General features: G+C 38.8%; 1 protein-coding gene across 1 annotated transcript in view; it reads right to left on the bottom strand.

Annotated features, from left to right (window-relative positions):
- Positions 1–251: 251 nt before the first annotated feature.
- KLHL40 (kelch like family member 40) overlaps positions 252–25,248 on the bottom strand; it is a 59,119-nt gene continuing 34,122 nt past the window's right edge. Inside the window, exons 4-6 of the mRNA XM_044066046.1 lie at positions 15,967–16,152; positions 10,787–10,933; positions 252–547 (exon numbers count right to left, since the gene is read on the bottom strand). Coding sequence (XP_043921981.1) covers positions 436–547; positions 10,787–10,933; positions 15,967–16,152 — 445 coding nt within the window. The 3' untranslated portion in view covers positions 252–435. The remainder of the gene's footprint in view (positions 548–10,786; positions 10,934–15,966; positions 16,153–25,248) is intronic.

Raw genomic sequence — 25,248 nt, 5'->3', positions numbered from 1 at the left:
GCACATGCCCACATGCACACACACGCGCACACACACACACACACACACACACACACACACACACACACACACACACACACACACATACACACACACATGCACACACACTCAAACACACACATGAGAATGTACACAGTCACAAGCGCGCACACAGACACACATATGGATTTATAACACCATATTGTCTATACTCTGGCAATGTATAATCAGCACCTTAGATATGCCTTCAGAACAAAAAATATGTCTCATTATTTCACTCATCACAAGGTCCTTGTTTTAATATATAAAACAGATATTTGTTCTTTATTTGTTTAAACAAAGCGTAGAACATTTTCATACTGAAAATATATAGTCTGTATCCCAGTTCCTTTAATATGAATTCATGCTTCCTCAGTAATAACAGTATGCACATTCAAAAGGATTGTATTAAACACATTATAGCTTGGTGAGTCGTAATGTATTGAGACGTGTTGGCAGAAAGGTAGCACCTGATGCATATGGGATCTCGCGGAGAATGCCAATCCACTTGCCTTCCTCTTCCTCATACCTAAAATACAAAACAAGAATGTTCAGATACATAAGGAAAATAACATGACCTGCACAAAGTGGGGGGTAAGAACAAATATAGGGCACATGGGAGAAAGTGAACAACAATGTGCTGTTAATAATTCAAAGATAGCACAGGGAATCTGCTTAACTCTTAGCAAAGTGTGAAACTCTACATATTGTTAACTCACAAGCTGCAAGTAATAATGTTTTGTCAGCTGCAAACAAGATTTGATTTCACCACTAGGTTCTTAAGGAGGGAATGTATAATTACATATATAACTTATGAAATATTTAAAAAATCCTGACACAAATGTAGCATTTCAGTGATACTTACACAGAAGAAAAAAATAAGGGTGTTCCCTTCTCAGACATATCACTTGCATTTCATTCTTTGTCATAAATTGCAAAAATAAAACATAAATCATACAGCCAGAAATATGACATAATTTGCTTTCACGGAAATTGGTGCAAACATCTGTGCCCTTTAAACTGTCAGTTAGACGGAGATATGCTGCTAGTTCTCTTCACAAAGCATTACAGAGAGCTGTATTTGTGAACTACCGTCCAGTGTTGCATTACAGTATGAAGACGAGAGCTGTATTTGTGAACTACTGTCCAGTGTTACATTACAGTATGAAGACGAGAGCTGTATTTGTGAGCTACCATCCAGTATGAAGACAGAGAGCTGTATTTGTGAACTACCGTCCAGTGTTACATTACAGTATGAAGACGAGAGCTTTATTTGTGAGCTACTGTCCAGTGTTACATTACAGTATGAAGACGAGAGCTGTATTTGTGAACTACCGTCCAGTGTTACATTACAGTATGAAGACGAGAGCTGTATTTGTGAACTACTGTCCAGTGTTACATTACAGTATGAAGACGAGAGCTGTATTTGTGAGCTACCATCCAGTGTTACATTACAGTATGAAGACTGCCTTACCTCAGTGAAGTGTTTTGTTCTGGTTCCTTTGCTTCCATTTAGCAACATATCATACAGCAGCTCTGACACCATGATACGTTTTCCTCCTATTGCTTCTTTCTATCTGTGCCCCAGATGTTCAATATATCTTTTGCAAGTTATCATTTTTCCTACCCTGACACTAGCTGAACCTTAGCATGAAGGTGCATCCATAGGATTTAGTAGCCACATTTCTGCATACATATGGGACCCATCCATCAAACTCTATGTGCTCTTTAAATGCTAAGCTTTAGCAAGATGTCACCAGGGAATTCCATAAATTATTTTGGCCATGGCTTAATAAAACAAACACAAAGATTTTTATTAAAATGTCCTAAACTTTTTAAGTGATAGGATGGGAAATGCATTGTGTTACTTAAACCACTAAGTGCAACAATACATGTAGTACTTATAACAAAACACTTTATTTTTACATTCTTGTAAGACAGGGAGCTTGCGTGTGGAGATCCAGTGTAAATCAAATACATGTAAATGTTTTTCCTATATAATAAGCCTAAAAACAGCATTCACTTATGAGTTCTAAAGTTGTGTTTTCTGTAAAGGGTTTGAGCCCACAGCACTAATATCCCGACACACCCTTACTTACTATGTTTAATTCTGAAGGGTTGGGAGGGTGGTCTAATGGTTAAGTTGTTTGCCTTATAAACACAAGATGCAGGGTTTGAGTCTCCCAAGGGACATTTTGCTAGGTTTAAAATGGCTCACAAGGGCAGTTAGTTTAGTACTAACCTATGAATCTACTATACCTTGGGGGAGGATTGCTTCCCCCACACATTGCAACTTTACTTGAAAAGTTCATGTTCAGATTAGTTTCTCAAAAGTTTATCTCAATCCTCATGTCCTCCTACCTTCTGGAGGGGTTACTGTGCTACTGAGAGTAGATTCTATGCAATAACATTTCAATGAAAGAAAAAACATTGTCTGAAATTGTAAATGAATGTATTGTAGACTTCTGTGCTCTCCATGTGGGAGCTAAGTTTCCTGTAGCCCTGGGGGGTGGCTTTTCCTCTTGTGTCCCATTAATATAGTCAACCCCATCTTCATAGCACTTTAGAGGAGGATTGTTTCCCCATGTCACAATACCTTGTTTTGAATTAATTGTTTCTGAATTTGCACATTTGGTCTCATTCATTGCCTAACTTACAGTATACTTCTTTATGGTCCAGCACAAAAAATTTGGACAAATACAAAATTAATGGTTGGGTGGGGGGGGGGGGCACAAATACCAACAAAATAAGGATAGATTTTAAATATTGGTGTTATAAACTTTAGAAAAGTTGCTAGAATATCAAGTTTTGTGTTAGCATGCATTTTCTAAAGGATATGAAGTCTGACAGTCAAATGTCTATCATTATTGAGTAACTTCAATTCCCAGTGATTTATCAGAAAACCATATATTTTATGAGGCACTCACTAAGAACATGAGACAAAAATCTGGACATTCTGTGAAAATCTGGACAGTTGTTAGAAATGATCCTATTCCCTTTGACAATAAAAACAGAAAAAGAAACTTCCAGAATGTCATGATGCCCCTCTATCCAGCCTGTTTGCCTACTTGCACTATTATCTGATGCTTTCATATCTCTGATAATTTTTGGGGTTTGATACTCCTGGAGTATGTGGTAGTATGTTATGAAAAGTTCCCTCTGCATGTTTGTAAAACCTGCAGTGTGATATAGCTAGCAGATGTTAATATCTCATTTACAATATGATGCTTCTGTGACTTCCAGTACAATTTATGTTTGTAGGTCATATGATACTGTGCATCTGTCTGTCTTGATTCTGCTCATATTTCAGTGTTGAATGTTATGCTGGGGAACTGCTGAGTGGAATAAGTCACAGATTTTCATTTACTTGATCCTGCCTACCAAAATTCCAATAGGAAGACAATGTATAAAAACAAACAAGCAGGCAATGGCAGTGCCACATAGCAAGGACATAAAATAATAAAATTGAGGCCAGCACATGCTCAAACAAAATGAATCAGCTTTGTTGTTCAAACCAGAAAGTAAAGCAATTCTATTCAGAATGGTTTAAGAATTCTACCAGAGTACTGAGAATGAATATTGGACCTTTGGGTGAATGCTGCACAATTACAACTACACACAATTTATTACATATAATGCAGTGGTGGTGCTGCGGTAGTGTTGTCGCCTCTTAGAAAGACACTGTCCAGTTTGATTCTCAGTTAGAGCGTCGTCTGTGTGGAGACATGTGTGAATGGACGTACCTTCGTTGAAGGTTGTGCGTCAGGGCTGGCAACTCGGCACGTAAAAATCAACTGCCAATCATTAGCGGACCGGAGTTCCGCTGTGGCAACCCTTAACCGGGAAAAGCCGAAAGACACAACAACAACATTTTCTCATCAGTGCACTCTGATTCACAGCAAAACCAATGGCAGTCTCTCTCTCTCTCTCTCTGTCACAATGTCTGTTAATCAGAAGCTGACAATTGTATTAGAGAAAATGACTCATAGAGATACGAGTCTTCCTGGAAAAAGCAGACAACAAAGGGTTATAGACCCGCATTTTGCTGTCAAAATACACCCAAGCCTGATGCTTTGCCTGCCAGATTCCTTAACATTTTTAAAATGTTTTGTTGATTATAATGCTAGTTCTGCTATTGGGAAATTCATAGTCAGACCGTGGGCCACCTGGAGCTACATTTTATAATGCATAGCTATTTTTCATATGGATAGCAGGTTCAGTTCTTACCACAGACCACTCAATAGACTAACATTGGTTATTTCAAGAAAACAAAAATCTGTGCTGCATTGACGAGTAAAGCAATCTCACTCCTCTCTGGTATTAGGGTGGTGCAGTGGTTAATGTTGTTGCTTCACAGCAAAAGGTTCTCCGGTTCAGTTTTTGGCTGGCATGCCTTCTGTGTCAAGTTTGTATGTTCTCCCTGCATTTACATGGATTTACTCCAGTTTCTTCCCAAAAACATGCATCTGGAGCATTTCTTCCTGGACCTCCACTGAAAATAGGCTCTGTCCTAGTTGGACTTTCCTGGTCAACAAATGTTAAAAAAAAAAAAAAATTCATGAATATTCAGACCATGTTAAAGCATAACATTTTGTCCTACTCTTGTCACTTAGGCAAGATATTTTCATAATTGCTTATATGCTGTATGTGCATTATTATTCTAACCCTTGTATTTGTGTACATAGGCAACAGCTGTATAAATACATCTTGTACCCTATGTACAATACACCACTAGGCCTTATTTGAATCATAACAATAGTTTCCCAAGCGTGCACAGTCCCATTCTTGGTATTATGAATGGTACACATTAGCATACCAGACACTCCTGTGCTCAGAAATGGTGGGTAGGACTGTCAGACTTGCAGTAATACTCAGCACAATTGAGCAAAGCATCTCATACTGTTTAGCATCCCTTACCAAGTAAGCTAGAGCAGGTATGTTGGAGAAATTTTAGTGACCTTATTCAGCAGCTCTGTACATCACTGACATGAATGACTATGATTTGTGAATGAATTAACAATCATTAGACACTAGATTTAGACATTAGACAGTAATGCTGAGGTCATTACCATATTAAAGTGATGAGGGCATCTAATGCTGAGCAACTCTCATTGATGAAATGGCAACAACATCACAGAGTCGGGCCAGGACAGGGCAGTTGGGTGGCAATTGGCCAGCCTGCAGCACTGGGGACTCTGCTGCCAGTAACACATATCACTACATGCAACAGAGATGATGACTGATTTTGCTCCGTATACTGTATCCTAAGCAACATACTGGAAGGGGAGTGAGATTGCTTTGCTTGTCAGTGTAGCACAGATTTTTGTTTGCTTGAAATAACCAAGCAAAGTTCCCATATACAAATTTGAATAAGCTTGGATTGGAGGTGTTACAAAAAGGGGAAGGCTTTTTTTATAGGCAAAAAATAATAAACTAGGTCAGAGATGGTTTAAGTGACAGGAGTCCACGTCACTGAAAGAGCCACATCTTTTGTAAAAGCCAGCTACCACAATGTAGAATATTAATTTTCAAAATCATTTAGGAATTCTACTACAGAACACGGAACAAACCTTGAGGGAATGGATGAGGTCTTAATAATTAACATTATGCATAATACGTGAGCCATATTTCCTAGCCTTTACTGTCTGGTCACATTTTAGCCAATATCTGTTTAGAAATCAGCCACAAAAAGGTGCTTGGTCAATGGCTGGTGTCCAGGAATATCCTGTTTACAGACTTATGCTGCAAGATCACATTTATTTTCTGTGTATTTTTAATGTTTTTCAGTAATGATGATTTTAAATCTTTTATAAGACATTAACAGGTCAGCTGAGTAAATGATTTGCTGAATAATCCATTTGAAATAAAAATAAATGACTTATAGATGATATATATTCAGTTATTGTAAGATGTTCTTTAATGGACTGACTACTCTTCAGTGTCCTCTCTGCATCCCTTTCCATAGTTGTAAGATCCTTACTATTCTGCACTAACATCGCTCTGTCCTAGTGCATTCTGATGATCATCATTGCCACACAGAGGAACTTTCAGAAAACATACTGTACATGCAAAGAAAAGAAAACAGTATGTGTTCCAAATAGACAATGAACCCAGAATTCCTACAGTAATGTTCTGACTGCACAGTAATGGAAAAAAAACCTGATACTGCCCTACCCTGGACATGTGCTATTTCTGTCCAGATCATAATATGTGGTATAGTTATACTCTGAGGGTGTGTGATATACCTTATGGCCACTCTGAGCTGGCACATTATCATTGAATTAATAGAACATTATCAGTCAACCATCCCAGCTAATTACCTTGTTGATAATATGCCCCTGAGAGTCAACCCAGTGGTCATGGACCTGGGGACACATGCAGACAGTAGCCTTACGTGGATCACCATGTGTCCATAGTTGTGAGGAAGTCCTTATATGTTGCACAATCTGTAAGTAAGGGCATGGCATTTAGGTCCCAAAAAAGTCATTACACTACTGTACTCTGCCCTTATCAGACCAGTCATAGAGTACAATGCTCCTTTCAGTATGTACCTCACCAAGCATATGCAGCAACTAGAGCAATCTCAGAGGTTCCTTACAAAAAGAATACATGGCGTAACAAACCTGCCTTATCTAGAGTGCCTTAAAGCCCTTTCCTTCTACTCAGTCTCCTATAGATTGCTGAGGGGTGATCTGTGCCTGGCTTACAAGGCATCCATAAAACCCACAATTATGAATTGCCTGTATATTCGTAAGTCAAACAGTACCAGAAATACAAGATCTAAGTACCTGAATTTTGTATGTGACATAAACAGAACATGCTGGAGAGACAGATATTTGTCCCTAAGACTGCCACTCCTATGGAGCAGCCTTCCCATCCATGTGAAGCTATGTTCATCTATTACCCAATTTATCTATTACCCAATTTAAGCACAACCTAGACCAGTGGATGAGGAATAGAAAATTTACACCAGACCCATGGGTGCCGTAATCATAGATCCAGGGGGAGGGGGAGCTCCCCCCACTTTTATAGCTGCAAGACCTGTCAGGAAAAATGAATGAAGTGGAGTTTTCATGCTAATGTGGATTTGCGTGCGGAAGTTAAACTAACTAAACTAGCCATTCTTGTTCTCTTATTGCTCTGTGTTATAGGAATGTGTGTGTGTGTGTATGTGTGTGTGTGTGTGTGTAAAATGCCCCAGTTAGGTATACCTGATGGTTAGTGTTACACCGGCTCAAATAAGAGCCTGAATTCTCTACCCATACCACCACTTGTGATTCAGAGAGTTGAGTCCATAGCTCTCCACTGTCCAGATTTTCACAGAATATTTGGCTCATACTTTTGGTCTGTTTTTCTTAAAATGTGTGTTTTTCTGGCAAATCAGTGAGAACTGAATTCACTAAATAATGACAGCTCTTTAAGTTTCAGTCTTCCTATCTTTCAAGAAACACATGGCAACACAAAACACTTTATTTTAGCAACTTTCTAAGATTATACAAGCAATATTTAAAATGTGTGCCTTGTTTTGGGCCTTGGCTTTTTCCAGATTTCTTGTGCTGCGAAGTTAAGAGATTTAGTTGATCATCAAGTGGATTTTAGAAGGAGATGAGAACTTCAGGGAAGAGAAGTTTAGTGCTACTTATGCTCAATTGCTTGCATTGTTAGTAGCACACCAGGTAGTATTCTTGCTTTTGATGCAGAAGGCTGTGGGTTCTACTCCCACAGTATGCAGATGGATCACTGATATTATCCTGTGTTGTAGTTTAAAGGGAGTGAATGCTGCTGTCCTATGAATGTCCTCCTTTGGAGGAGTTACCTACTAACTATGGACCCAATATAAGTTTGTCATCTGTTCCCAATTGCAAAATTACTAGCTTATCATTTTTTAATGTAGCATAGGCAATTTATTCTTCAAGGGCAACAGGCACTTTATTTGTAGATGAAACAATGAAATATAAAGTTGTTTGCTAGCAGCAACCTCTTCATTAGTTCTAGATCCCTTTAATGTGGAATTATTTAGATGATTTACTTCTGCAGAGATTTTGCATATTTACTGATATTGGTGGATTGTAATGACAGAAGTTTGAGTGGCCTTTTATGGTTGAAATTTTCTGAAATGGGTAGTTTTGTCATTATTGGTTCATGCATTTTGTTTCATTGCTTACTAGAAGACTGTTCCAAACTACACATTTAAAGCACAAGGAATATAATTTAATACAATCAGGTTAATACAATCAGGAAGGTGACTCCAAGAATGTATACATGTATGCTTTCTCAGAGGATGCAGGAGATCAAAAGAGGGGAAGAGACCAGTCACCAATGGAGTCCCCCAGGGTTTGGTGCTAAGACTTTTTCTGTTTGGCATATACATCTCAAAAGTAAAAGGAAATACCAAAGGGCTTTGGCTGACTAAGTTTGAGATGACTGCAAGCTAGAAGCAGTTATTGAATCCCCAAATGACTTAACCATTATGCAGGAAGGTTTGTCCCAAACAATAACTGGTGCCAGAATCATGAATTGAAACTAAACTCCAAGAAATACATTATCGTATCCTTTGGGGAGTCATCTACTCCAGGGAACTGCCAAATTGACTATGCCCCCTGAGAACTGACACAGTTGTTTGGCACTTGGGAACTTGTGTGTACAGTGACCTAACTTTTGACCAACATGTGCCCAGAGTCATAAGAAAGTCTTTCTATATTGCACAGCTTATAAACAAATTGTGACTACATGTAGAGATGTTATTGTTCCCCTTTTACAAAGTCCTCATAAGGTCAATCATTTTGTATATTGCCCACTTTGGCATGTATCTGTCCAGACCCATGCAACAATCAGAATATCCACAGCGATACCTTACTAAAGGATACAAGTCCTAAACAAGAGATCTTGCATCGACCACCTGAAAGATTTATCACTATACTCAGTATCCTACAGAGTGCTTAGAGCTGACGTGTCTGGCATACAAGGCATCCTCCGACCTAATACAGATGGACCTACTGAACATCAGCAAGTCAAATGGCATCAGAAATACTCAGTCCAGGTATCTAAACTGAATGTTGTTGAGAGATGGATATATATCCAGAACAGACTATCCATTCAAGTAAAACAAACCTCATCCCTGTCCATATTCAAATGTAACTTGGATCTAAGGATGGGTAATAGAAAATGTACTCCAGGATTGCCTCTCATGCCACTAATGGATAGAGGCAGTTCCTAAATGCTGCATCCCTTACACTGGTCCCCTCAAATTATCTATAGTGTGATCACATTTATTCTCACTAGAGGTAATATACAATTATCACCATGGGATAGGTAAGACCAATCAGGAAATCTTAATTCAAGCACCAAAAAAGAAATTGGCTAAGCTTAAAATGTCCTCCAAGTAGACCTATGTTGTGGTAGTAAATAGTTTTGAAAAATTGCCTTTTTTAGATCACTAAGTGCCCCTGGATGTACTAATGTTCCATTGCAAGGGAGAGGGGACCGAGTACAGATGTGCATATGGGGTTGAGGGAGGGGCTGAGTATAGGTGTGCATGTGGAGTTGGAAGAGGGGCTATAAAGCATCATATACTGAAACACACCTGAATAAACATTCTTATTGTCTTATTATTATAGATCTGCAGCACATTTTGAGCATTGCATAAAGCACGCAGTAAAGCACACATAATAAAGATCACATGTATTTTTAGGGTTCAGCTCTGTTTCTGACATTTTTTGTACCGAAACATTTCATGATTTCCATCTTCATTCTGATAAGAAATACTCAAAAAAGCTGCAGACAAAAATTCTATTGCTTGTGCAATGTAATATAGTGTACATTATGTAGGTGCACAGTTGTTTTTGGACTTTATGTATTTGCATTTCAGCAGTTGTGTCTGATTACAACATCTCAGTTTATTAATGGGGTCTGATAATTATGTACTCTGAGGTGTACCATAACAATAATAATAAATATTATCAGTAGTTAAATGAAAATGAATCAAAATGTGACTTTATCTTTTAGCAGGGAGGGAAATAGAGCGCATTAACATTTGCTCTGTATTCAATTGCTTTGGTCTGCTTATGTTCATCTTCAGGCAGGATGTTTCCTCTGTGTGTTCAGCTGTGTAAAGCAGTTTAGCAAAATGAACAGCGCCTATGTCGTGTGTTAATATTCATGCTATTTATTGTGCTTAGGTGGAAACACATTACATTGTCTTCCTCCTTCAGAGTTCTGTGTAATTACATTTATTTCCAAGTCCATATATATGACTAGAGTCGATCATCTTTTTAATACCTATTTTTTATTGTGAAACAAAACTCATGTGGGTGTTGCATTCCCTGACACATAACAATTCCCACTTCAAAAGTTCATAGATGTATTCCTTTGAAGAGTTAAAAGAATCAGACTTCAGAATTGAAGACTGTGACTATGTCCCATCTGGATCAAAAATCCTTTACCTGTTATGCAGACTTATTAAAAAGTACAGATTACATAAAATTCTTTGTACTATGATTTTGCTATTCAGGTTAATTTGGAAACTGATGGTTTAGGCATAGGACAGGTCTTCTGGGAAGTAAGAAGCTGGATATTGGCTTACAAGGAATTGCAATTTATCAGTTAGGAAGGAAAAATGAACAGATTAGACAAGCCAAGTCATTCTCATCAGCAGACATTTTCTAAGAAAATGCCTGGCCCCTTTGCAAAATGTGGTACTGTGTGTGTGGAATGCAATGTACAGCAGAAAAGACTTCTTCTACAGCTATTAGCTGCATTTGTGTTTTACCTCCAAACATCCGTGATCTCAGTTGGTGCAGGCTCTTCTGCATCTGTCTGTATCATGGCGAATCCACCAATAGCAAAAAGGGAGTCCTCCAGGCTGACTAGGCTAAGGGAACTGCGCTCCTGGGGGAATTCAACAAAATCTTCCCACCTAAATGACACAAGAAAATGAAACATGGATTAAATGGAAAATTGACCAACTGTGCTTGTTTGTTAAAAAAAATCTCAACAATGTCAGTTCATGCTGGTTTTATATTAAACTTTAAATCTTCCTTCATCTTACTATAACTTACTCAGACATTTGGCCACTTCAAAACCAATGCAGAGTGCTGTTGTTGGAGACTTGAGTGTGGAGACTTTTTGTAACCCTTCCCGGAGTAAGGAAAAACTGGGCCATAGGGTGGGATCAACAGGTATATCTTTCAACTGTCCAGAATTTTGCAGATCATCTCTGATGTTGCCTTATATTTTCCTTGTCTCTTGTATAATGTTTGATTTTGCTGGTAAACCTCTGAGATTACAGTCAGACATTAGAGTTCCATACTTACTGCACAGAAAATGCCTTCTAATGAAAAATCTTCTGGGTTACTAACTTTTTAAGTGAATTACAGAAATATTTAAATTTATCCTAAAAATATCTTTGATTTTGGGTCTCCATCCCCATCATTGCTTGCACTGTTCAGAATTCTTCAGCAAAAAAAGTTAAAAGGTATGTCACGAGGAACCATGGACCTATGGTAAATGGAGTATACTTTGAAAAGGGAGAGCAGGGTTACTGGTGTGAAACAGCAATTCACTAGTTGGAATGTCCCTCCTATACATTTTTATGAATAATATTTAAAAAGCTTGGATGGAACAGTGCACTTCTTTGATACAGAGACACATACCAGGATTACTTCTGAAACCGAGTTAGACACAAAACAGGGATGGAATGGTTAGAAAAAAGTATGAAGCCACTGTAAGTGACAGTATATTTAGAAATACAATGTAAGATCATTTAACAAGAAGTCTGGAATATAACCAGGTTGTAAACACAGCAGACGATCTGAAACAAGCAAGTAATGTGAGGACACAATATAGTACTAATAAGGCACTGTTTGTACTATGAGGCATCAGTGCAATGCATTAAATAAGTAATTGTAATGTACTGATAATTGATGAGAGCCAGTTTATAGTATGCTGTAGTTTGAATTGGTAGACACAAATTTGTCTGACACTGAAATGTTTGACAGCCCCCTAAATTGCCTAAAATTCTTATGTTGCAACCCCAAAAATATTAAAGGAGATGGTAGGGTTGGAGTAAAGTCCACTATGATGGGTAACAATGGTCAGGCATTCATATACGTGTGCGCGCGCACACACACACACACACACACACACACACACACACACACACACACACACACACACACACACACACACACAAATATGTTTGTCATTTTGGTATTACTCACATAACACTGAGCATTAGTTCTAGATGATGGTCACTTTTAATGTGACACCATGACTGCATGTGCAAACATGGGGAAAAGGAGGTGATGGATGGATGGATGGATGGATGGATGGATGGATGGATGGATGGATGGATGGATGGGTGTATGGATGGATGGATGGATGGATGGATGGATCTGGTATCACTCACATAAAATGTCTGCTAAATCTGAAACTCACAGTACTAACATAATACTAATTGAAAATTGAAGTACCTTTTACAGTTTGGAGACCTTATCTTGATAAGTGATTTACTTGACTGACTCAGTAAAGTGTGCAGTAACCAGAATTCTAGCCAGTCACTCTGGGCAGCAGTTTGTGGCCAGATAGTTCCAAGCCTTTCTGGAAAAAAATGTAATCTGTCATTTTATTTCAGCATTATCTCGTACAGCTACTGAGTGGATGGAGGGTATTCAAAATATCTTTGAACTGTAGCATATTTATACATCTCTAGACATTTTCATTTATACCTTCAGATAAAATTGCACTAGGTCTGTGCCGTCAGAAATATGAACAGAAAGTCATCAGAATTTACATAATCAAGAAACACACCTCTAAACTCTAAACTAGGTATAAATCCCTATGTCACAAGATGGGTTGCCAACTGGCTCACTGACAGAAACCACACTGTGAAGGTAGCAGACTCCAAATCTGACTTCAGACCAGTGACAAGTGGAGTACCACAGGGATCAGTCCTGGGTCCTCTCCTGTTTGGTATCTACTTCTCTGAAGTACAGGCCAACACCGAAGGTCTTTGGTTAATGAAGTTCACAGATGAGATGAGATGACTGCAAACTAGGAGCCATAATTGAAACTCCTAATGATGTGGACATCCTACAAAAGGGGCTCACTGAGACAGATGCCTGGTGTCAAAGCCATGGCCTCAAGCTCAGTGCCAAAAAGTGCATTGTCATCCTCTTTGGTAAAAACTCTGTACCCATGAACTACAACATAGGCGGTAGTATACTTAACACCAAAAGTGTGATAAGAGACCTTGGGACACAGGTGGACAGTAGTCTCTCCTTTGATAATCACATCGCAACAGTAGTGAGGAAATCCTTCTACATGGCACACCTCATCACAAAAGGTTTCTCATCCAAAAAAAAAAGAGGTCATTGTTCCCCTCTACTAATCACTCATTAGACCCATTATAGAGTACAATGCCCCTTTTGGTATGTACCTCACAAGACATCTACAACAACTGGAAAGGCCTCAGAAATACCTCACAAAGAGGATTACCAGCCTCAAACAGATGCCCTATGCAGACCGTCTCAAAAAACTCCATCTTTACTCCGTCTCATATCGCCTACTTGGCAGTGATCTCTGCCTAACATACAAAGCTATGTCAAACCCAGAGCTGTTGGACATGTTCCACTTAAAGAAATCCCAATCCCTCTGAGCTACATGCTCTAGGGATCTAAACCTTGTCACCACAATAAACAGAACATGCCGGAGGGATAGATTCCTGTCCCAGAGACTTCCCATACTCTGGAATAAACTACCTATCTATATCAAACAAAGCTTCTCATTAGCACTCTTCAAGAAAAATCTTGATGATTGGATGGGAAATAGGAAATTCACCCCAGGGATCACTTCTGTAGCTCTGCTCGACAGTGGCAAAGGAAAATAATTTTCTTGGGTGGCAAAAGCCGGGGTACCTTTTTGGCTGGGCTTGTATAGGCCCCAGGGCCGATAGCCTAGTACCTACCTATGAACCTATAAGTACAAGAAATCTGGACAAAGTAAAAATAATGGGGGGCAAATGCCCACAGTCAGGGACATTTTTTAAAGATTGCTCTTAAAAAACCTAGAAAGTTGCTGGAATAAATGCTTGTATATTATGCTTTATCTGAGGAATATGAGGTCTAGGACTCAAAAGTATGTCATTATTTAGTCACTTAAATCCTTGATGATTTGCCAGAAATTGGGCAAGCTATTTTACAAATGTTCTGTGGCCCATGCCTGGAACAAACCTCCTATTATGTTCCATTACCCATACATTACACTTCAAAAAGGAACTCAAACTTTATCTACTTAACACCAAGAATTGCCCCTGTCAGCACCCTACCTAACCCCTCCACACTTCTGTATTTCATTCCCATCATATCTGTACTTTTGTACTAGGCTTTGCCTATTCATTTATTAACCCAATGAGTATTTATCTAGTAAATTCAACCTCACATGATTTGAATGCCCACATTCTTTCTTCCAGTTTTGTATATTTTTGTACAATGCTATTTGTATTTTATTATGTGTTTATTTCCTGACCTACTGTATTTTTAATTGTACTGTCTTGTAGTGCGACCTTTTATTATATTGTAAACTGCTTTTGTAACTGAAGCTTTTCTGCTTGGGTCTCCACTGAAAATGGTGCTATTCGCCCCGCTGGACTAACTTGGTTACCAAATGTCAATAAATAAAATAAAAATAAATACATTTGCCAGAAAACTGTAAATTTAAGAGGAACAGACCAAAAATATGAAGCAAAAATATGGATATTCAGTGAAAATCTGGATAGCTGAGAAGTATGCCAAGAGGAAACGGTGAATGGCAGGGTCATGACAGAAGCTTTCTTGTACTTTATGGATATTTACAAAGTCTAAAGGAAGTAGGTACATGTAGAAAAATGTACAAGGTGGACCAGGTCAGAAGATGGTGAAGTAGTCAATAAACCATGATCAACTTTTGTGTTCATCGACAGTACTGTGATGAGCAGATAGATGTAAGATGCACATTAGATGAACAAAAGTAGAACTTTGCATTTCAATATTTACTCAGCCAGCTCATTAATAACACATTGATCTTTTAACCAGTTTATTTCTTCTTTATTACACGTCTCCCCTTTTGGTCTTGGACTTGGAGATGTTTGATATTTAACTTCCCCCATTTCTCCAGGACTATGTTTGTTGACTAAGGTGAATTGCACTATGATATGTATTTATCCGACACTACCTTATTTGCTATGTATCTAGAGATCTCTTGTTCTTATTGGCACATATGTATATAGGTTATATTTTGGTTCACTTATGCTTGTCTGTACAGGTTTAATCCATCTATTATTGTAATAATGTTTTTTTTTTCTCTTTTTTCCTTTGTATTTGTAAAATTAATAAAATTGCGTTTTGAAAAAAAAAACACATTGATGCATTCTAAATGACAAAAGCAAAACAGGAAGCTGGACATATTTTTGTTCAAATATGTGCACAAAAATTTACTGCTTCCTAATTTTATCATCATACTTAGATGCAGATGTCCTACCCAGTCCCAGGTTTCCAACCCCTATGCTCAAGACAGGGAACAGGCAAACCAATATAAACCTATAGCTATGTGGTTTAAGTTAGCAAGTTATAAACAAGCAGTTTATAATTCACTGAAGCTTCCAGCCATCTGTGCTTTGTTACTGCAAGTCTTGAGTAATTTGCTCAGCATGCGCTTATTATTTACTTCTGAATGATTCTGCTCTTAGACATTGGGAATCCTGGGTACTTTAAACTTGTGTAACAAGGAATGATCAGTCAGGAATTTTCATCATCAACACATAACAGACATGAAAAATCAAACTTATGTTGAAAATGTATTTGGATATTAACTTAATAAACAGCAATAGTAAACAGCTTTCTTTATTTTTTCTTTTTGAATTTTTAGGGGGAAGTTGTTAAACAAACATCACAACACACTTATTGTCAAACTTACTTGTTATTAGCAATGTTGTAGACTTCAACAGAGTTTGTCAATCCATTGTCTGTGACACCAGCCGCTACATAGATTTTTCCTTTATGTACAGTAGCACCAAAAAGAGAGCGAGCTATTTTCATTGGAGCCAGGTCCCGCCATTCAAACTTCTTTGGATCATAGACACACATTTTATTTAGACACTTCCTACAGGGAGAAAAAAATAAGGAAATACAAATTGAATAAATCCATTGTCATCAGTGGTCCCAAACAGCTTTGTTACTTAATAGTTTGAGATGTATTACCAATAGCCTGTAAGAAAACATAGGTAGCTTGTGTTACACAAGTCAGCAGCGGTTCTGGTCATCTTAATAATGTCATGCTTGTCACTAAACTTATGATTTCATGTTCTGTTTCTTAATCTTGTTTGCCTTCTGCTGTATAGGTAATCATGAGACACTTGCAAGTAATTGTTAAGCTCATCCTAGCAATGATGAGGTGTTCTACTGTGTCACTGTAACTTGTAGAAATGATGAGGTGTTCTACTGTGTCACTGTAACTTGTAGGAATGATGAGGTGTTCTACTGTTTCAGTGTACCATGTAGGAATGATGAGGTGTTCTACTGTTTCACTGTACCATGTAGGAATGATGAGGTGTTCTACTGTTTCAGTGTACCATGTAGGAATGATGAGGTGTTCTACTGTGTCACTGTAACTTGTAGAAATGATGAGGTGTTCTACTGTGTCACTGTAACTTGTAGAAATGATGAGGTGTTCTACTGTGTCACTGTAACTTGTAGGAATGATGAGGTGTTCTACTGTTTCAGTGTACCATGTAGGAATGATGAGGTGTTCTACTGTTTCACTGTACCATGTAGGAATGATGAGGTGTTCTACTGTTTCAGTGTACCATGTAGGAATGATGAGGTGTTCTACTGTGACACTGTAACTTGTAGGAATGATGAGGTGTTCTGCTGTTTCAGTGTACCTTGTAGGAATGATGAGGTGTTCTACTGTTTCAGTGTACCATGTAGGAATGATGAGGTGTTCTACTGTTTCAATGTACCATGTAGGAATGATGAGGTGTTCTGCTGTTTCAGTGTACCTTGTAGGAATGATGAGGTGTTCTACTGTTTCAGTGTACCATATAGGAATGATGAGGTGTTCTACTGTCTCACTGTACCTTGTAGGAATGATGAGTGATTCTACTGTTTCACTGTACCATGTAGGAATGATGAGATATTCTACTGTTTCACTGTACCTTGTAGGAATGATGAGGTGTTCTACTGTGTCACTGTAAATTGTAGGAATGATGAGGTGTTCTACTGTTTCAGTGTACCATGTAGGAATGATGAGGTGTTCTACAGTTTTACTGTACCATGTAGGAATGATGAGGTGTTCTGCTGTTTCACGGTACCATGTAGGAATGATGAGGTGTTCTACTGTTTCACTGTATCTTGTAGGAATGATGAGGTGTTCTGCTGTTTCAGTGTACCATGTAGGAATGATGAGGTGTTCTACTGTTTCAGTGTACCATAAAGGAATGATGAGGTGTTCTACTGTTTCACTGTACCATGTAGGAATGATGAGGTGTTCCACTGTATCAGTGTAGCATGTAGGAATGATGAGGTGTTCTTCTGTTTCACTGTACCATGTAGGAATGACGAGATATTCTACTGTTTCACTGTACCTTGTAGGAATGATGAGGTGTTGTACTGTTTCAGTGTACCATAAAGGAATGATGAGGTGTTCTACTGTTTCAGTGTTTCATAAAGGAATGATGAGGTGTTCTACTGTGTCACTGTAACTTGTAGGAATGATGAGGTGTTCTACTGTTTCACTGTACCATGTAGGAATGATGAGGTGTTCTACTGTTTCACTGTACCATGTAGGAATGATGAGGTGTTCTACTGTTTCAGTGTACCATGTAGGAATGATGAGGTGTTCTACTGTTTCAGTGTACCTTGTAGGAATGATGAGGTGTTCTACATTTTCAATGTACCATGTAGGAATGATGAGGTATTCTACTGTTTCAGTGTACCATGTAGGAATGATGAGATGTTCTACTGTTTCAATGTGCCTTGTAGGAATAATGACATGTTTTACTGTTTCAGTGTACCATGTTGGAATGATGAGGTATTCCGTTGTTTCAGTGTACCATGTGGGATTGATGAGGCGTTCTACAGTTTCAGTGTACCACGTAGGAATGATGAGGTATTCTGCTGTTTCAATGTGCCATGTAGGAATGATGAGGTGCTCTACTGTTTCCGTGTACCATGTAGGAATGATGAGGTGTTCTGCTGTTTCTGTGCAGCATGTAGGGATGATGGGGTGTTCTACTGTTTCAGTGTACCATGTAGGAGTGATGAGGTGGTCTACTGTTTCAGTGTACCATGTAGGAATGAAGAGGTTTCTGCTGTTTCAGTCTGCCATGTAGGGATGATGAGGTGTTCTGCTGTTTCAGTGTACCATGTTGGAATGATGAGGTGTTCTACTGTTTCTATCTACCATGTTGGAATGATGAGGTGCTCTATTCTTTCAGTGTGCCATGCAGGAATGATGAGGTGTTCTCATGTTTCATTCTACCATGTAGGAATGAACAGGTGTTTTGCTGTTTCTGTCTATCATGTTGTAATGATGACGTTTTCTACTGTTTCCCTGTACCATGTAGGAATGATGAGGTGTTCTACTGTTTTAGTGTACCATGTAGGAATGATGAGGTGTTCTACTGTTTTAGTGTACCATGTAGTAATGATGAGGTGTTCTACTGTTTCAGTCTGCCATGTATGAATGATGAGGTGTTCTACTGTTTCATTGTACCATGTGGGATTGTTAAGGTGTTCTGCTGTTTCTGTCTACCATGGAGGAATGATGAGGTGTGCCACTGCTTCAGTATACCATGTATGAAGGAGGAGGTGTTTTATTGTTTCAGTGTACCGTGTAGGAATGATGAGGTGCTCTACTGTTTCAGTGTACCATGTGGTAATTATGATGTGTTCTACTGTTTCAGTGTACCATGTTGGAATGATGTGGCTTTCTACTGTTTCACTGTGCCATGTAGGAATGAAGAGGTGTTCTACTCTTTCAGTCTGCCATGTAGGAATACTGAGGTGTACTACTTTTCAGTGTACTATGTAGGAATGACGAGGTTTTCTAATGTTTCAGTGTACCAAGTAGGAATGATGAGGTGTTCTACTGTTTCAGTGTACCATATAGGAATGAAGAGGTTTCTACAGTTTCAGTCTGCCATGTAGGGATGATGAGGGTTCTGCTGTTTCAGTGTACCATGTTGGAATGATGAGGTGTTCTACTCTTTCAGTGTGCCATGTGGGAATTATGAGGTGTTCTCATGTTTCAGTCTGCCATGTAGGAATGAGAAGGTGTTTTGCTGTTTCTGTCTACCATGTAGTAATGATGAGGTTTTCTATTGTTTTACTGTACCATGTATGAATGATGAGGTGTTCTACTGTTTCAGTGTACCATGTAGGAATTAAGAGGTTTCTACTGTTTCAGTCTGCCATGTATGAATGATGAGGTGTTCTACTGTTTTATTGTACCATGTGGGATTGGTGAGGTGTTCTGCTGTTTCTGTCTACCATGTAGGAATAATGAGGTATTCTACTGTTTCAGTGTACAATTTAAGAATGATGAAATGTTCTACTGTTTCAGTCAACCATGTAGGAATGATGCTGCTGTTTCTGTCTACCATGTAGGAATGATGAGGTGTTCCTCTGTTTCAGTGTACCATGTATGAAGGATGAGGTGTTCTGTTGTTTCAGACTTCTATGTAGGAATGCTGAGGTATTCTACTTCATTGTGCCATGCAGGAATAATGAGGTGCTCTACTCTTTCAGTATACCATGTAGGAAGGAGGAGGTGCTCAACTGTTTCAGTGTACCATGTAGGAATGATGAGGTGTTCTACTGTTTCAGTGTACCATGTAGGAATTATGAGGTGTTCTTCTGTTTCACTGTCCCATGTAGGAATCAAAAGGTGTTCTACTGTTTCAGTGTACCATGTAGGAATGATTAAGTATTCTGCTGTTTCTGTCTACCATGTAGGAATGAGGAAGTGTTCTACTGTTTCAGTGTACCATGTAGGAATGAAATGGTATTGTACTGTTGCAGTGTAGCATGTAGGGATGATGAGGTGTTGCAATGTTTCAGGGTACCTTGTAAGAATGATGAGGTGTTCTGCTGTTTCAGTCTGCCATGTAGGGATGATGAGGTGTTCTACTTTTTCAGTCTACCATGTAGGAATGATGAGGTGTTCTACTGTTTCAGTGTACCATGTAGGAATGATGAGGTGTTCTGCTGTTTCTGTCTACCATGTAGGAATGATGAGGTGTTCTACTGTTTCAGTGTACCATGTAGGAATGATGAGGTGTTCTACTGTTTCAGTGTACCATGTAGGAATGAAGAGGTGTTCTACTGTTTCAGTGTACCATGTAGGAATGATGAGGTGTTCTGCTGTTTCAGTGTACCATGTAGGAATGATGAGGTGTTCTACTGTTTCAGTGTACCATGTAGGAATGATGAGGTGTTCTGCTGTTTCAGTGTGCCATGTAGGAATGATGAGGTATTCTACTGTTTCAGTGTACCATGTAGGAATGATGAGGTGTTCTGCTGTTTCTGTGCAGCATGTACAGATGATGGGGTGTTCTACTGTTTCAGTGTACCATGTAGGAATGATGAGGTGTTCTACTGTTTCAGTGTACCATGTAGGAATGAAGAGGTGTTCTGCTGTTTCAGTCTACCATGTAGGAATGATGAGGTGTTCTGCTGTTTCAGTGTACCATGTAGGAATGATGAGGTGTTCTGCTGTTTCAGTGTACCATGTAGGAATGATGAGGTGTTCTGCTGTTTCTGTCTACCATGTTGGAATGATGAGTTGCTCTATTCTTTCAGTGTGCCATGCAGGAATGATGAGGTGTTCTCATGTTTCATTCTACCATGTAGGAATGAACAGGTGTTTTGCTGTTTCTGTATACCATGTAGTAATGATGACGTTTTCTACTCTTTCACTGTACCATGTAGGAATGATGAAGTGTTCTACTGTTTTAGTGTACCATGTAGGAATGATGCTGCTGTTTCTGTCTACCATGTATGAAGGATGAGGTGTTCTGTAGTTTTAGACTCCTATGTAGGAATGATGAGGTATTCTACTGTTTCATTGTGCCATGCAGGAATAATGAGGTGTTCTACTGTTTCAGTGTACCATGTAGGAATGAAAAGGTGTTCTACTGTTTTAGTCTGCCATGTAGGAATATGAAGTGTTCTACTGTTTCAGTGTACCATGTAGGAATGATGAGATGTTCTACTGTTTCCGTGTACCATGTTGCAATGATGAGGTATTCTACTGTTTCAGTATAGCATGTAGGGATGATGAGGTGTTGCACTGTTTCAGGGTACCTTGTCAGAATGATGAGGTGTTCTGCTGTTTCAGCCTGCCATGTAGGGATGATGAGGTGCTCTGCTTTTTCAGTCTACCATGTAGGAATGATGCAGTGTTCCACTGTTTCAGTGTACCATGTAGGAATGATGAGGTGTTCTGCTGTTTCAGTGTACCATGTAGGAATGATGAGGTGTTCTGCTGTTTCAGTCTACCATGTAGGAATGATGAGGCATTTCATTGTTTCAGTGTTCCATGTGGGAATGATGAAGTGTTCTACTGTTTCAGTGTACCATGTAGGAATGATGAGGTGTTCTACTGTTTCAGTCTACCATGTAGGAATGATGAGGTGTTCTACTGTTTCAGTGTACCATGTAGGAATGATGAGGTGTTCTACTGTTTCAATGTACCATGTAGGAATGATGAGGTGTTCTACTGTTTCAGTGTACCATGTAGGAATGATGAGGTGTTCTACTGTTTCAGTCTACCATGTAGGAATGATGAGGTGTTCTACTGTTTCAGTGTGCCATGCAGGAATGATGAGGTGTTTTACTGTTTCAGAGCAGCATGTAGAGATGATGGGGTTTTCTGCTGTTTCGGTCTGCCATGTATGAATGTTGAGGTGTTTTGCTCTTTCTGTCTTCCATTTATGAATGATGAGGTGTTCTACTTTTTCAGTGTGCCATGCAGGAATGATTAGGTATTCAACTGTTTCAGTGTACCATGTAGGAATGATGAGGTGTTCTACTGTTTCACTGTACCATTTAAGAATGATGAGGTGTTCTACTGTTTCATTGTACCATGTAGAAATGATGAGGTGTTCTACTGTTTCAGTCTGCTATGTACAAATGATGAGGTGTTCTACTGTTTCAGTGTACCATGCAGGAATGATGAGGTGTTTTACTGTTTCAGTGCAGCATGTAGAGATGATGGGGTGTTCTGCTGTTTCAGTCTGCCATGTAGGAATGATGAGGTGTTCTACTGTTTCAATGTACCATGTAGGAATGATGAGGTGTTCTGCTGTTTCTGTCTACCATGTAGGAATGATGAGGTCTTTTACTGTTTCAGTGTACAATTTAGGAATGATGAGGTGTTCTACTGTTTCAGTCAACCATGTAGGAATGATGCTGCTGTTTCTGTCTACCATGTATGAAGGATGAGGTGTTCTGTTGTTTTAGACTCCTATGTAGGAATGATGAGGTATTCTACTGTTTCAGTGTGCCATGCAGGAATGATTAGGTATTCTACTGTTTCAGTGTACCATGTAGGAATGATGAGGTGCTCTACTGTTTCAGTGTACCATGTAGTAATTATGATGTGTTCTACTGTTTCAGTGTACCATGTAGGAATGATGAGATGTTCTACTGTTTCAGTGTACCATGTTGCAATGATGAGGTATTCTACTGTTTCTGTATAGCATGTAGGGATGATGAGGTGTTGCACTGTTTCAGGGTACCTTGTCAGAATGATGAGGTGTTCTGCTGTTTCAGTCTACCATGTAGGAATGATGAGGTGTTCCACTGTTTCAGTGTACCATGTAGGAATGATGAGGTGTTCTGCTGTTTCAGTGTGCCATGTAGGAATGATGAGGTGTTCTGCTGTTTCAGTGTGCCATGATGGAATGAGGAAGTGTTCTACTGTTTCAGTATACCATGTAGGAATGATGAGGCATTTCATTGTTTCAGTGTTCCATGTGGGAATGATGAAGTGTTCTACTGTTTCAGTATACCATGTAGGGATGATGAGGTGTTCTACTGTTTCAGTCTACCATGTAGGAATGATGAGGTGTTCTACTGTTTCAGTGTACCATGTAGGAATGATGAGGTGTTCTACTGTTTCAATGTACCATGTAGGAATGATGAGGTGTTCTACTGTTTCAGTGTACCATGTAGGAATGATGAGGTGTTCTACTGTTTCAGTCTACCATGTAGGAATGATGAGGTGTTCTACTGTTTCAGTGTGCCATGCAGGAATGATGAGGTGTTCTACTGTTTCAGTGCAGCATGTAGAGATGATGGGGTTTTCTGCTGTTTCGGTCTGCCATGTATGAATGATGAGGTGTTTTGCTCTTTCTGTCTTCCATTTATGAATGATGAGGTGTTCTACTTTTTCAGTGTGCCATGCAGGAATGATTAGGTATTCAACTGTTTCAGTGTACCATGTAGGAATGATGAGGTGTTCTACTATTTCACTGTACCATGTAAGAATGATGAGGTGTTCTACTGTTTCACTGTACCATGTAGGAATGATGAGGTGTTCTACTGTTTCAGTCTGCTATGTAGGAATGACGAGGTGTTCTACTGTTTCAGTGTACCATGTAGGAATGATGAGGTGTTCTACTGTTTCAGTGTACCATGTAGGAATGATGAGGTGTTCTGCTGTTTCTGTCTACCATGTAGGAATGATGAGGTGTTCTACTGTTTCAGTGTACCATGTAGGAATGATGAGGTGTTCTACTGTTTCAGTGTACCATGTAGGAATGATGAGGTGTTCTACTGTTTCAGTGTACCTTGTAGGAATGATGAGGTGTTCTGCTGTTTTAGTGTACCATATAGGAATGACGAGGTGTTCTACTGTTTCAGTCTCCTATGTAGGAATGACGAGGTGTTCTCCTGTTTCTGTCTATCATGCAGGAATGATGAGGTGTTCTACTGTTTCAGTGTACCATGTACGAATGATGAGGTGTTCTATTGTTTCAGTTTACCATGTCTGTGTAGGTTTTGTGCGGGTTTTTGCAGGGCCCTGTTTTTCTGTAGGGTCACACTGCAGCATGTCAAGATGACTGTGCACTGCTTGGTGTACTGTCATGTATACGTGTGCCATATTCTCTTTACATACCTTAATGCATATGCAGGGAGTACATGATTGCCTACTGCCTGGCACACAGCTAGTTGGAAATACTTACAAGATTATATTTCTCTATCTGTATTTTTATGTGTGTGTGTATATATATATATATATATATATATATATATATATATATATATATATATATATATATATATATATACTGTATACATATATATATATATATATATATTATATATATATATTTATACATATATATTTTATTTTTTATTTTATTTATTTTATTTTACATTTGTTGACCGGGCTAGTCTGGCTGGATACATGTCCATTTTCAGCAGAGGCCCGAGGAGAAAAGCTCCACTATATACTAGAAGGTAACATAAAAATAGTACAACGGGATACAAAATTATAAGCATGATAAGAAAATTAGTCTAATAAGTATAGTAATGATACTAAAGCAAAATGACAATAGCTATAATTAGCAAACTTAAATGAAACTATAATTAGCAAACTTAATAAAGCTATAGTTATAACATAGAGAGATGATTTATATTTGCAAATTCTTTGCTATAGTAGGAATAGTACAGCCATAAAAGAAAGAAAGTGGTAAATTACATAAGAGTCTTTAGGTATTTGCAGTATTAACAATTGTTATAATGGTTTTGTGCCAGGGCAATATATTAAGAGGCAGATTAGCATAGCTGGGAGCAACCTATAAATTTGGGGGGATAACAGGTTGCAGAGGTAAAGTAGTATCCAAGTGGATAGTAGATAGTTGCAGAAGAGTGGAAGTATTAGTGATAGGGACAAGCATAGAGGTAAATGGAGAGAAATGAGAAGTGGGTTGGATGCTCAGGTCAGTCAGGGTTTGAGCAGGGGCATAGCCAGTGAGACACAAAATAGTTCCTCAGTTGTTTCCTGAAAAGTTGGGAAGAGCCTAGAGAGGTCAGTTCTATGGGATGTTTATTCCAGTATGAGCCAATGGCGTTTGTAAACAAGGAGTCACCAGCTTTGTTGTGTGATTTGAGAGTGGCAACTAGTAGTTTGTTGGCTGAACGAAGGGAAGTAAGATTCCTGTAAGGGACAACAAGGTTATTTAGTATG

The sequence above is a fragment of the Protopterus annectens genome, chromosome 3.part0, assembly GCF_019279795.1.
Source record: "Protopterus annectens isolate FY-2018-M chromosome 3.part0, PAN1.0, whole genome shotgun sequence".
NCBI classification, from domain to species: Eukaryota; Metazoa; Chordata; order Ceratodontiformes; family Protopteridae; genus Protopterus; species Protopterus annectens.
Note: the sequence above shows the minus strand (reverse complement) of the source record. Positions and strands in the feature narration are given on the sequence as shown.